At 42.4% G+C, this 13,364-nt stretch overlaps 4 protein-coding genes across 5 annotated transcripts; 3 read left to right on the top strand and 1 right to left on the bottom strand.

Moving 5' to 3' along the window:
* The first annotated feature begins 176 nt into the window (after positions 1-176).
* On the top strand, positions 177-2,648 carry LOC108597299 (death-associated inhibitor of apoptosis 2). Its single transcript, XM_017983777.2, has 3 exons — positions 177-805; positions 867-1,884; positions 1,946-2,648. Exons 1-3 carry the CDS (start codon positions 413-415, stop codon positions 2,032-2,034), a joined length of 1,500 nt encoding a protein of 499 aa, XP_017839266.1. The 5' UTR covers positions 177-412; the 3' UTR covers positions 2,035-2,648.
* A 131-nt stretch (positions 2,649-2,779) lies between these two features.
* On the bottom strand, positions 2,780-3,558 carry LOC108594843 (EEF1A lysine methyltransferase 2). Its single transcript, XM_017979980.2, has one exon. It carries the CDS (start codon positions 3,490-3,492, stop codon positions 2,839-2,841), a length of 654 nt encoding a protein of 217 aa, XP_017835469.2. The 5' UTR covers positions 3,493-3,558; the 3' UTR covers positions 2,780-2,838.
* Positions 3,559-3,612: 54 nt separating this feature from the next.
* Positions 3,613-4,342, top strand: LOC108597300 (guanine nucleotide-binding protein subunit gamma-1). Its single transcript, XM_017983778.2, has 2 exons — positions 3,613-3,677; positions 3,734-4,342. Exon 2 carries the CDS (start codon positions 3,810-3,812, stop codon positions 4,011-4,013), a length of 204 nt encoding a protein of 67 aa, XP_017839267.1. The 5' UTR covers positions 3,613-3,677; positions 3,734-3,809; the 3' UTR covers positions 4,014-4,342.
* Positions 4,343-4,774: 432 nt separating this feature from the next.
* Positions 4,775-13,332, top strand: LOC108597311. 2 transcript variants are annotated; one of them, XM_017983797.1, is made up of 8 exons: positions 4,775-5,183; positions 7,607-8,528; positions 9,227-10,473; positions 10,532-10,696; positions 11,184-11,457; positions 11,513-12,297; positions 12,356-12,591; positions 12,655-13,332. In XM_017983797.1, exons 2-8 carry the CDS (start codon positions 7,721-7,723, stop codon positions 13,181-13,183), a joined length of 4,044 nt encoding a protein of 1,347 aa, XP_017839286.1. In that variant the 5' UTR covers positions 4,775-5,183; positions 7,607-7,720; the 3' UTR covers positions 13,184-13,332. The 2 variants fall into 2 exon arrangements, with proteins under 2 accessions (XP_017839286.1, XP_017839285.1); XM_017983796.1 differs by having other exon boundaries at positions 10,529-10,696.
* The last annotated feature ends 32 nt before the right edge of the window (positions 13,333-13,364 follow it).

Raw genomic sequence — 13,364 nt, 5'->3', positions numbered from 1 at the left:
TGGCCGACGACCGCAGTGTGGCCAGAGTGTTAAAGAATGTTTTACGCGCTGTTTGCCAGGGCTGCGTTAACAGCTAGCAGCTGTTTTGCTTTTAACTATTTGCTTAGTGAAATGCCCATATTAGAATTAAACTTTATTTAACTGCAATCAAAGTAGCATGCTTAACTAATTGAACGTCCGTGTAATGCTTTTTCAAATTATTAGTCTTTGTTTACTGCAAGTCTACGCTATGTTTAGTATATTCTAGTATTTTCTTATTGAGTGCATTTTGTTTTTGTTGCCCCGCGGTCACATTGCTGTTGCAATCAATAAAAACTATTTTGCCAATTGCTCTTTTTTTAATCCACATTCAAGCCAATTGCATCACAACTGCACAGATAACGTCACGTTTTAACGCTGTGCTTCACAAAACATGAGCGATCGTCGCCTGGAATTAGAGAGTGAGAGGCGTGCGACTTTTGCTGAATGGCCTACTAATGCGCCCGTCCATGTTGATGATTTGGTGAAAAATGGTTTCTTTGCTACGGGCAATTGGCTGGAGTGTGAGTGCAATTGGTGTCACATACGCATAGATCATTGGGAATATGGCGATCAAGTCGCGGAACGACATCGTCGCGCTTCGCCAATTTGTTCAATGGTCCTGGCGCCCAATCATTGTGGTAATGTCCCGATGGAGCCAACTACAAGTGACTGTGAGGGCAACAGTGTGGTCGATGGCGGTGGAACAACACAACAGGGTACCCAATGCGCTTGTCCGGATCTCTTGATAGAGGCAAATCGATTGGAGACTTTTAAGGATTGGCCTGTTTGTATTCCAAATTTGACTTAATTAAACTTCAACTATAAATTTATTTTAACTATTACAGAATCCTAATATCACACCACAAGCATTGGCCAAAGCAGGATTTTACTATCTTAATCAAGCGGATCATGTGAGATGCGTTTGGTGCAAGGGCGTGATAGCCAAATGGGAGAAGAACGATAATGCTTTCAATGAACATCGTCGCTTCTTCCCCAACTGTCCACGCGTACAAATGGGACCACTAATTGAGTTCGCCGGCAAGGATCTGGAGGAACTGGGCATACAGCCTACTACACAACCGCAGCGTCCAAAATACGCCAGCATGGAGGCGCGCTTACGCACATTTAGTGATTGGCCCATTGCCAACATACAACCAGCCGATGCACTAGCTCAAGCAGGTTTATACTATCAAAAAATTGATGATCAAGTGCGCTGCTTTCATTGCAATATTGGATTACGCTCTTGGCAAAAGGAAGATGAGCCCTGGCATGAACATGCCAAATGGTCACCCAAATGCCAGTTTGTACTGCTCGCCAAGGGACCCAATTATGTGCGTCAGGTGCGTGAAACAACTAACTCAGGCGCATCGTCATCATCATTAGCCGATGCCTCGGCACCGCCCTCGGTGCCTACGACCATCAATGGCGCCATGTCCGCTGCGCCAGCATGTGAAGCATTGGCCTTAGGCATTGATGTGGGCGTGGTGCGTTCAACTATAGCACGCAAGCTCTCTAGCACAGGTAGCGCCTATGACACTTTGGATGAGCTGCTGCATGCTATATTCGATGATGCAGGGGGAGATGCAGCGTTGGAGGTGACCGAACCTACAGCGCCACCTGCAGAAAGCACAGCCACCACCAGCAAAGCCGCAGCAGCAGCCGCAACAGCACCAGATGAACCACCCAAAGCTAAAGTAGCACCAGCAGCAGCAGCAACCCTTATGCCAGCACCGGTTAATGTGGCTAATCCGAATGGCAACTTGTCACTCGAGGAAGAGAATCGTCTGCTAAAGGATGCACGCTTGTGCAAAGTCTGTCTGGATGAAGAAGTGGGAGTGGTTTTTCTGCCCTGCGGTCATTTGGGTGAGTTATTTAAAGCATAATAATAAATATTATTTTATAATTATTATAATTCGCTTTTTAGCTACTTGCAATCAATGCGCGCCGAGCGTTGTTAACTGTCCCATGTGCCGTGCTGATATTAAGGGTTTTGTCCGCACATTTTTATCCTGAAAAGTAGCATATCTTATTGGAAGGAACTTAGCATAATTATTGTCTACTATGTACTTGTAACGCCTAGCGTAGTTGGCCTATCAGCTGTTTAATCGTTTACTAACCTGATAGCTAACGCGTCTCACATGTTACTAACTTATATACTATTATTATTGTACTATGTCGAATGTTTAGCGCAAGTATTTTTACTCATTTTAAAATTCTATCACATGTTTATAATTGTAAGTGCTCTTGCCAGTTAGCCAATGGCTTCTAAACGAATTACAAGGATTTCGATTTGAGTTTGAATTTTGCTGCTGACAAGAGCAATGCTTAAAACAATATTCGGCTGTGCCGAAGCTTCACATAAAAAAGCTGTACATTTATTGTTGTTTGTTTCTGTTATTGTGCCGCTGATTTAATAGTTTATACACACACAAAATCCAAATGCAAATATACATATACATAAATATTACTATTGTCCTATCATTATCACTAAATGCTGCTGTGACGTCAGTGAAAGTGACCCGTAGTGCTATTGCCTTAAAAATTCAATACAAAGTACAATGAATGACGCGTTTAAATAATGCAATATTATCTTGATAATTTATACAGTGTCTAATTGCTTACCTCATTTGGATTTGTTTTGTTAATCTTCGCTTTCAAGTGTGAAAAATATACAAATTCATGCACAGCCTCTAAGAATTGATCATGCTAAATGTTGACAACAACTATTAGCTGTCAACATTAATGATTCTATTTCAATAATAAAGTTTTATTGACGGTAAATGCAATATAATATTTGTCAACATATAATATTGATGCTTATTTCGTTTTGCGCTTCTTAAATACAACCGATGTAACTACATTGCCCACCTTGCCACCAAATTTGAATGTGGGTGTTGGTATTGTACAATGTTTGGTAAACAGCTCATCAAAGCTCTGCAGCAACTCATCCTCCGTCCAATTGCAGGATGTTATGACAAAGAAGCTCTCCTCATCCTGCAACAATTGCGCCACTGTTGCAAGATATTGCATGCGCTTCTCCTTGGGATTGTCGGGACACAAGCTCACCGCATCGTAGGTGCCCTTATCATGAACAATTTGATAAGTGCCCAGTTCCTGTGCGCCTTGCGTTAAATCAGCCACTTGATAGTTTATGCTTAGCGTTTGATCCTTGGCAATGCCTTGTGCCAGCTCTATGGCTTTAGGTGAGTAGTCCACGCCTGTTAGCTGAGTGTATCCCTCATTCCCGAGAGCAATTAGAAACATGCCATTGCCGCAACCCAAGTCCAATACACGTGCCTTCTGCTTGTCAATGTTGTCCTGCTTTAGCAGCCAGTCAACAACGCGTTGTTGGGAGTCCTCATCAAACCAGATTTCACCCACATCTCCATGGCTTTTGTAATTCTTGATCTCGCGCGTGTAGCTGGTTTCCCAATAATCCTTAGTACCAAGTTCAGATCCCTCCAATTCCATGTTTATTTACAAATTAAATTGCAGAGTCTATCGATAAGACCGATCCGATATATCCATATGCTCCAGCTGTTGCTAGGGTTGCCACTACACAGTTCCCGCTAGTTATGATATACCAGCTCTGTTAAAATATTGATTTATTGAATATATTTAGAGCTCGTACTTGTGCCTTTCAAGAGCTTTTAAAGGTAGTTTATAGTGTTTTATACAGTGCGTATTAATTTCTTACATTGATAATTTCCAGCTACTCTTTTGTTCGCAAACCGAAAATTTAGTTGACATTCATCATAGGTCTTGCCGAGACTGCTGTGCTGGATATAATGGCTGCTAATTTGCAACAGCAGCGTAGCGTAAATGAGCAACTGCGTCGTGAAGTGGGAGTACAGCGCATACAAGTGTCTGAGGCTTGCCATGCAATGATGCAGTACATGATGGATCATGAGGCGGATGATTGTCTGCTGAGTGGATTCAACACCCAAAAGGTTAATCCATTTCGCGAGAAAAACTCCTGCACCATAATATAAGAGCCCTGTTTTCAATGAACTATAACTGCTCAATGTTCCTAACAGTATTCTCTCTTAAAAAAAACCTAATGGACTAGCAATCGATATGCATAACCCTTTGATGTTACTTGGTAATCTGTGCTGACCTCAATTATGTGTCTATAAACTAAACAAAACATATTGTATACAGATATTACAACAATATGTGTACGTATTTATATCAAACTATGTAAACAAACTCAAACCGTCTTAACATACAGATGTATTATCCTATACACATACATACATATGTATATCATGTATTTTGCTAATTATATTTCTCTTTATTGGAGAATAGCTCATTCGTGTAATAATTTGCATTAAATGTGTAGTCCTAACCAAAAGTATTAATAAATAAATAAATATATATAACAATAATAAGAGGACTTTTTAAATTGCGCTAGAAATCCCATACGAATTTCATAAATTAATACTTTTAAATATTCTAATTGCCCGCAAAAATTGACTTGAATCAGCTTTACTGTGGATGATATGTGGTGTTCAAATTTTAATAGGACCCTAGGTCAGTTAACAGAAAATGTTACCATATTCCTGTTGAGCGCTCCTATTAAAGACAGCAAAATGTTAATATGCTATTAATAACAGAACTATCGTTCGATAACAATAACAATGACATAGCTAAGTGATGACAACAACGATAACGATTTATTTTATGTTTCTTGTTGTTGCTTGTCGCGTCGCGCGTGTCCGATCTTAAAACTTGAAAGTAATTTTAAAAAGATTTAATAAATATCAAACGAGAATAAATTTACTTTAGTAACGTTGAAGTGTATGTTTATTTTGCGCCAGTTTTTGTTTATTGTGAAATAAAATTAGTTGTGCGCTGTGGTAACGACGGCAACGTAAATAACGCAAACAATACGAAATTGTAAAGAATAGTGGAATAAATAGGCGGATAAAAGATAAATTTAGAAGAAAAACAAGATACTAAATGCGTATCTGCTGCTAAGTGTGCGAGCGAGAACAAGCTAGCAAGTGAAGTGAGTGAGAGTTACGGAGTGCAGCAACATTATTGTAAAGCAGAAGAAGCAACGCCAACGCGCGCTCCCCTCTTCCATTGCATTTTGTACTATTTGTGCTCGTGCTTAGTGTTGGTGGTGGTGCCTGTTACTCTTGATACGTTTACGTTTTGTAAGTTTGTAACAAAATAATCTTTAAATTGTTGGCTGGCCGCGTTTTTCGTTTCGAAACAAGCACAAAATACACTCACACACAGAAACAAACACACACACACACCGAGGCATGTAGAAACACGTATGCAAGCAACTCTTTCTCAATTGGTGGATCATCCTCTAAAAATCTGAGCGTCGCGTCTCTGTTTTCATTTGATTCTGGTTGAATTTTTTTTATTGGTGTCAAATGCCAAGCAGATGACGCCAGGTGGCGCTGACACACTCAACTGTGTGACAAATCCCCAAGGTATTCCCCCAAACAAAAAGCTTGCGCCCCAAAAAATTATGCATATAATATAAACATAAAACAACAAAAAATCAGAAGCTCAGCAGTTTTAATTTTTGTTGTTTGTACTTTTTGGGTTGCCATAAGAACAGTTATTCCATACAACTGGGGCGCGCGTAATGTGTGTGTGTGTGTGAGTGTTGTCGAAAAAAAAAGTATTTCAACAGCAGGGAGACAGTTACCGTTAAAACGCTGATATATACGTATATATGTATGTGTCTATATATTTATCATGTAAATAGTAATAAATTCCGCGTTCTTGTTTTGAATTTGAGTTTATCGTTTGTGGTTGAGTGTGCGCTCGCTTGCATATGTATATGTAAGTGATCGTTGCAATAGTTGATTTTTTGAACTTAATTGCCATTTGAAATAGAAATGTTTGCTACTATTACTCATGCATGCAATTGGCGTTCACACGTACACACACACACAGACACATGCAAGCACAAGATTAATCCCGAGTTGAATTAAACTCTCGCTGCAGCAGCATTGCAAACATATTAATGTGTATGTGTGTGTGTATGTATGCATGCTACGCTCTTATGCTCTCAGTTTGTTTAGCTGCGCTGCGTGCGCTTGTTTGTGTGTGTGTGTGTGTGTGTGTGCATTAATCGCTTGCTCTCCAAACTTGTCGATTAACTAGTTTTATTTTAATTTTGTGCTGAATGTCAATGTTCATTGTAAAATTGCGAGTTTTAGCAAATGAAATTAAAACAAGTTGCAGCTGTGTCTGTCTGTCTGTCTTTGAAACTGTTTATCATTTAACGCGCTCGTGAAGGTCAGTAGCCAGCCCTCACTCCACCTTTCTTGCTCGCTCGCTCGCTCTCTCTCACTCTCTCGCTCACGTGCACTAATTGCTTATTGCATTGTTTACTTTTACTCGAAATTTAACGGTAAGGTTCAACTGCTTGCAAGAGTATGTGAATTCGCGATCAATGGCATTTGTATGCTAAATAATCTGACCTCTTGAGTCAACAATTAATATACAAACTGCTGCCCGCTAACGCTGCCCTCCCGCCATTGCTCTCATTCTGTTAGCTTAAATAAAGTAGTTCACACAAAAGGCGTTTATTTTGCGATCTACTCCCTCCCTCTCTCTTTTTCGCGCTCTCTCTCTTGTGGCGGCTTGTGCACGCAGTTTGTGTTTGCTTCACATTGTGTTAACATTTTTATAGCTGCCTGACAAAAAATATACACCTCGTTAGAAGGTCACGGTTATATGCAAAATAAAGAAATAATAATAACAAGCAGCAAACCGGAGCTGTTGTAGCTCTTGTAGCTATGCTGTTGGCCACTAAAAGACATTTGGCTTAATCGAGGCAAGACACTAGACATACATACAACAATACGCATAGAGGAGTGTGTGTATCAGGGCTGCAAACCGGTTCAAAACTGGAATTACATTTAAAACTATGCTACCACCACCAGCAGTAGCTGCTCCGAACCAAATAAGCTTACTTGGATTTCAAGTGCAACTCGAAAATCACATAGAAATTAAATTTTGCAGCCCTGCTTGGAAACAACATTTATATTTCATATTTTTTATATTGTGGGCACTCCCTTGCCACACAATCAGCCTTAAAAAAAATCAAACGCAAAAAAAAAACAGCAAAAACTTATGAACGGAAGTACGTTCACCTGATCAGTTGAATGAACATTGCACGCTGCTTTGCTTTTGCCTCAGCTAGCTACATACAAACAAACATATATACCATACATCTGTCTATATATTTGTTGCTACTACTTTTTATTTATTTATTTCATTTTCTGGTTAGTGTTGTTGCTTTGCCTGGGACAGATGTTTCTTTCACGTGCGCAGAAGCACGCGCTTGTTTGCATTTGATTGCACTTGTCTATCGCTTTAAATAAAAAAAAAATATATATAAAATATGCCATTCAAGCGCACAGGTGTTATATTTCAAATTGTTAGCATGCACCGTTAGGCGCGCGCACTGACCTGCCACAACGAGTTTGGCTCACTAGCCAACACTACTGCTGGTCAGTAAGGATGTTGAACAGAACAAAAAATTAGAAAAAAATATTATTGAATGGCACACCATTTATTGATTTTAATTATTTTTTATATGTATTTTCAGCAATTGCATTAAAAAAATAGAAAATTAGCTAAATTAGCCAAAAATAAGCTAAATTGGCAACACTGCTTGTGCAACGGCGCTTGCAATCAAAACAACAGCTGATATGCTCACAAAATGAACAATAAAGAGCGAGTAGTGGGAGGAGCGGCAATGAGCCGGGAATTTAAGCGCAATTCAAACGCCTACGCAAGCTTGCCCACGCCAAAAACAGCTAAAGAGCAACGTAAGCAACAACAACAGCAGCAGCAGCAAGTGCAAATTGCATCAAGAGAGCCAGAGAGTTATGGTCTCTCGAATAGTTTGTCAAGCGAATCAATAAAGCAAGCCTGCGACTATTACGACGACGAGCCAAGCGATGAGGATCTAATTGAAATACAGCAAACGCCGCACGGATTCCACTCACCACCAAGTGCGCAAAGTTTGGGCTTCAAAATGCCCGCATTGCCATTGGATGAGGAATGCGCTGCATTCTGTGAACACAATCCGGAGCCGCCGCTGAGCACGCCCATTAAGCAAAGCACGGCGGAGTCACTGGTGGATGAGGAAGCTTTCAATGTGCTCAACGAGCTGGATGCCATTTTGGATGTGCATGGCAATTGCAGCTCATCGCTTAATTCAAGCGCCACTTGCTCCGATGATGATAAGCTCGAGCATTATTTAATGGACTTGGACAATTATCTGGAGCAGCTAGACCAAGATGAGCCACCACAATCGCTGCTCTTTGCCGCACAGCTGCCACCAGCTGATGCACGCACACGCACGTTGCCGCTAAGTGGCAAACGCAAGCAGCAGCCCCAAAGACAGCTGACTGAGGAGTCAGCAGCAGCAGCGACGTCAGCATTAGATGCCCATGAGTTTCAGCGCGGTCATCAAATGCGCAAAACTTTCAGCTGCGGTCTGACGCCAACAACAGGTGCAAAAGGTAAACTATTTAACAATTTAAGTGTAACTAATTTTGTGTTTAGTGCAGCGAATGTTTAGCAAATATAAGGCAGTAAAATTAGTTAGTTCAGCAAGCAGAATTTGAAATCAAACAAGTTATAATTCAATGATTCATGCATTTTAATCTTGAAAAGATAAAAACAAAATTGCACTAAATTAAAAATGCAAATTTAGACAGAATTGAGTCATTGGAGACCAATAAAGTAGGTTATTTTTTTAATGATTAGAGTTTTTTTTGCATAAAATAAATATCTAAGCATGTTTTTTGACATTTTGTGATAACGCATAAATCAAGTATAATAAAAAAACAATTAGTTTTCCATTGGGAATCAAACATTCATTCAAAAATTTCTATTACACTGTGTGTTGTGTGAATTTTTGAAGCACTTGAGATAAGCTTAATCTTTCTAGCAAGTTTTTGACTGTAGTTAACACACTTTGCGTGCTATGATTAAATGAATTAAAGCAATTATAAGCAGACAGGCCCTAATTATAGTCATAAATAAAAGAATGCTTGTACAACAAGTTGTTAAAATAGGCTCTAAGTCAAGTCGAAAAGGCAAGCAACAGAAGTAGAGCAAGAATGTGAAAGGCAGCGGCGCAGGTCATGAAATTTGTTGAATTAGTGAAAGTCTGTTATAAACAAGTGTTAATTGTTGTGTTTTAATTTATAAACAGGCGCTGCGGAAACTGAGGGCAGTGCAGCAGGCGAGGTATGGCGACGACGTCAGTCGCTGCGACGTGCCTTGGGACAAGCTGATGAGAATACCAAAGAGAGCGGCGAGCAAGTGGAGCAGGCGCTGGAGCCACACATGCTGCTGGTTAATTTGCCCAGCGAGCGACACGCAACGCAAGAAATGCGTCGCTGTTTATCACAGGAGGCGCCACCGGGACGCGCGTTGCAAATGCTAACCGAGGCGCATATCTTTGACAATTTGCTGCAGAACGAGCAGCGCACAGCGCGCGCTGTTAGCGAGCAGCTGGAGCAGCGACCACGTCAGTATGGTCGTCGTCTGGAGGGGCATCCCACTATGAGTCCAGTGCGTGGCATTGTATCGCCAACAAGCCGACCGCAGAGTGCGCCCGCAGCGCAGTCGACGCGACAACGTGAGCAGCTGGAGACGCCAACGCATGCAATGATGTCCACGCTCTGCTCGGAGCTAAGTTCCACACGCTCCTCACGCATACCCAGTCCGGTGTCCATGGTGAGCAGCAACAGCAGCAGCAGCAGCAGCTCGGGCAGCGACAGCTTCACCGCCAGCCAAACGGCAGAGCAGCAGCAGCTGGAGCTGGCACAGAATACGCAGACGACCATGTGCAGCGCCGGCAGCAGCAGCGTTAGCAATAGCATTGCGCCGCTGGAGCCACAGCTGCAGCTGCTGCGTGAGAAATGTGGCTTCAATAGCTATTGGCCGCATGCCTGCAGTCGCAGCTTGGCGCTGCTTGGCTGCACTGTGGGCGTCTTTAATCTTTGTCGCTTTGCCGTGCTCACCATCAACTATGGCGGCAACTTTCTGCTGCAATTTCTTATGCTCTCCATACTCTTTGGTATTCCTTTGTTTTGGCTGCAAATGTGTTTGGGCGCCAAAATCAAAGCGGGTCCCGTCTCCATGTGGAAAATAAGTCCCATTTGCTGTGGCGTCGGCATTGCGCTGGTTATGGTGCAATGCTTTCTAGCTATCTATTCAACGGTATCGGTTGCCTGGATCTTGGTTTACCTGCGCGACGTCTTCCCCACGCCCACACGCAGCGTTTACCGCTGGCAGGAGCTAGCCTTTCCCTATCGCTATGATACCAACGATACGGGCAATCTGACGCACACTGTGGCCGAGTACTTCAATGTCGTTGTGCTGCAGCGACTGCACATGGCCAAGGATATGCATCTGGCCAAGTCGAGTGGTGTGCGCTTCCATGTTAACGATCGCGTAAGTTGTGCTTTTCCTTTTTGATTCGCTGCTATAACGTTTGTTTTTTGTTCAGCAGCTGGCTTTCTACTTGGCCCTCATCTGGGCAGCGGTGTTCTTGATACTCTGCAAGGGTCTAAAGTCGCTGGGCAAGCTCGCATTTCTCATCAACACATTGCCGCTGATGGCGCTAATTGCAGTCACTGGCAAATTTGTGAGCGTGGTGGATCCAGCAAGTCTTCAGGTGGGGATTTGAAATGGAAGCGGGAGACAAGCTAATTAAGAAGAGCTAGAATTCATATATTGAGATTAGATTAGAGTTTATTATAAGAGGTTTTCTATTATATGCATTTAAATGTTGAATCAACTACTTTAATCCAAAGTATGAATTGAGATTGTAAATGTATTTTTACTTTGAAGAAACTGCAGCCTGTTCAAATATGTTTTACACTTTAAAATTCACAATTACCTACTATAAGTAATTTTTGTATATACCGCTTTTTAATCTATTCAAAAGTGTTTATCAATTTGTAATTGCTAATTATTTATTTTCTTTATTTTCTCAATCAATCTGTATGCATTATATTGCTCTAAACATAATTATTCCATTATATTTATTCGAATGTTAATTTAACCAGAACATTTTTACGTTGGCAATGCTTCAATCAATATTATGGCTGTATGTTGTTCTTAATTTCCCATACTAATTGCTTATCTCTTTATATGCACAGAATATTTTTACCGACTTGGATGACTTTCTGGTGAACTCGAATACTTGGACGGCGGCTGCACAGGAGACATTTCTCACCTGGGGACTGCTGGGTGCCTCTGTTATAGCCATAACAAGTCGTACGCATGCAACGGCAGGCAAAACAACCTTAAGGCGAGATGCTATATTAATAGTGCTGCTAACAATGTTGGCGCTGGCTGCAGTTGCGCTGCTGGCGATTTGCTGTGCGCAAATATTGCGGCATCATGGCTATATCTATGTGCCTGGATCATTTGGTAAGCAGCAACTTAACTTGCATTTAAGCTATGGCTAATTATTTGTGTATTGCAGAATTTCCAGAGAGCTCTACTTCGGTGTATTCGCTGCAGGCGCACACTAATCCACAATTGTTGTCCTATCCACGCGCATTGGTGCCACACTATTCTTCCTTCATAGGCGAAACCTATAGACGCAATAAGACGATTATACATATTGAAAGCGGATTTCAGGCGCTGCGTTTTATTACCGAACTTTTGCCTGCGGTGCTATCGTTGGCCAGCGATGTCATCTCTTGGGTATGGGCTGCTGTAGCCTTTGGCATGTTTGCGTGCTTTGGTCTAGCGCAACTGTGCGTCATGTGGAAACCCATTTCCAGCGCCTTGGGCAACTCGACCAGCTCCGTGCTGCTAAGCTGCGTCACTGGACTGCTGCTGAGCATACCCTTTGCCACAGAAATGGGCATTTCCATATTGTATTATGTGGACTTTTTGCTGGGCGGCGCTTGGTTTATACCCATTATATGGGCAGCGCAAATCTTTGGCGTCTTTCTGATACGCGGCCGTCCCTACAATGGCGATGATTTGGTCAATGATCTGCGCATGTGCGGCTCCATGTCTGCGTTTCTGGCGTTATCCTGGAATGTGCTGCTGCCCATAGGTCTGATAACGCTCTCTGTGATTGACTACAAGGCCTCGCTGTCAAATCAGTTCTATTATTGGCGCGGCAAGAGCTATTTTCTTTACTGGAGCCGCAAAATGGGCAGCCTTATACAAATCGGCATTGTCTTGATTATACCCGTAACGGCTATAGTGCAAATCTATCGCTACTTAACGAGCGGTCCTGCAGACATATTGGAGGTACCCTTCATTTATTTTGTTTATTTGTACTTTGCATTAATCTATTTCTTATTTATAGCGCATACAGCTGCTGTATCGTCCGCCTGAGGATGGTGATGAGCTGCGTCGTCCGTCGGCGCGTCAAAGATCTGCGCTTGGACGACGTAATGCTACCACACAGCAGCAGGAACAAGTGCAGCATGAGCTACAGAATGATGCACCGCCCAAGTATACACCGCCGCCGTCCTATACAACTGCCACGGGTGCCCGTTTGGCCAAACTTTTGCGTCAGAGCATTCGACGCAGCGTGCGTCGGTAAGCAGCTTGCAGCTTAGCAATTCAATTCAAAGATTTAATCTAAAAATTTACAATGTTTAGTGTACTTGGCGCACGTCCCGTCTTAACACTTGATGCCGAATCACCCTCGAATGCTGCGCCGCCTGATTATCTCACCATACTGACCAATCCCTCGGGCTCAAGTGTACACACCACTGACGTTGTTGATAGCAGCAGTCCCGAGTCCATTGAGATTGATCAGCGTCCAGTTGGTTACGCACAACGTTCACAGTCGCTTGGCCGCAAGCTGCAGCGTCCCGCCTCGGCCTCGAGCACGCCTACGCTGCAGCGTGGTCAGGGCGCACAGGAACAACAACGTCCCTATACCGCAGAGGATGTGGTCACCATATTGCGTTCCTCTGTGCGTCATCGTCCGCCTCGCTTCAGCGCTGGCATTGCCCACACGTTGCCACGTCCGCCCGCCATGTCCACACATCTGGAGGATGCCTCGTTTCGTTCGATTGAGAATCTAGTGCTTAATGCCGAGCCACCAGATCAGACGCCTGGCGTGGGCGTCACACTGACGCAGCAGCGTGCGGGTCAAAGTAATAATAATACATCTGTGATTTAATGACTAATATCGTACACATATACTAATACTACTGAGAGGATCACATATCTGCTTTGCTTTCTAGACTTGATTAGCACCTAGTTATACACGAATACTATTTTGTAGCTCTCTAGAATATACTACTATAACGAATTATATAATATATGTATTTTGATGAATTATGAATGTGTTAATTGCTATT

The sequence above is a fragment of the Drosophila busckii genome, chromosome 2R (assembly GCF_011750605.1).
Source record: "Drosophila busckii strain San Diego stock center, stock number 13000-0081.31 chromosome 2R, ASM1175060v1, whole genome shotgun sequence".
NCBI lineage: Eukaryota > Metazoa > Arthropoda > Insecta > Diptera > Drosophilidae > Drosophila > Drosophila busckii.
The sequence above is the reverse complement of the archived record's forward strand: the minus strand, read 5'-3'. Positions and strand labels throughout refer to the sequence as shown.

What these genes read in the sequence shown, in the direction of transcription:
- LOC108597299 (XM_017983777.2), top strand. Translation starts at nt 413, where the DNA reads ATGAGCGATCGTCGCCTGGAATTAGAGAGTGAGAGGCGTGCGACTTTT. An exon ending in AGACTTTTAAGGATTGGCCT is followed by an intron (nt 806 to 866) that starts GTTTGTATTCCA and finishes TAACTATTACAG; the next exon opens with AATCCTAATATCACACCACA. An exon ending in TCTGCCCTGCGGTCATTTGG is followed by an intron (nt 1,885 to 1,945) that starts GTGAGTTATTTA and finishes TTCGCTTTTTAG; the next exon opens with CTACTTGCAATCAATGCGCG.
- LOC108594843 (XM_017979980.2), bottom strand. Translation starts at nt 3,492, where the DNA reads ATGGAATTGGAGGGATCTGAACTTGGTACTAAGGATTATTGGGAAACC.
- LOC108597300 (XM_017983778.2), top strand. Translation starts at nt 3,810, where the DNA reads ATGGCTGCTAATTTGCAACAGCAGCGTAGCGTAAATGAGCAACTGCGT.
- LOC108597311 (XM_017983796.1), top strand. Translation starts at nt 7,721, where the DNA reads ATGAACAATAAAGAGCGAGTAGTGGGAGGAGCGGCAATGAGCCGGGAA. An exon ending in GCTTCCATGTTAACGATCGC is followed by an intron (nt 10,474 to 10,528) that starts GTAAGTTGTGCT and finishes TTTTTTGTTCAG; the next exon opens with CAGCTGGCTTTCTACTTGGC. An exon ending in CTATGTGCCTGGATCATTTG is followed by an intron (nt 11,458 to 11,512) that starts GTAAGCAGCAAC and finishes TGTGTATTGCAG; the next exon opens with AATTTCCAGAGAGCTCTACT.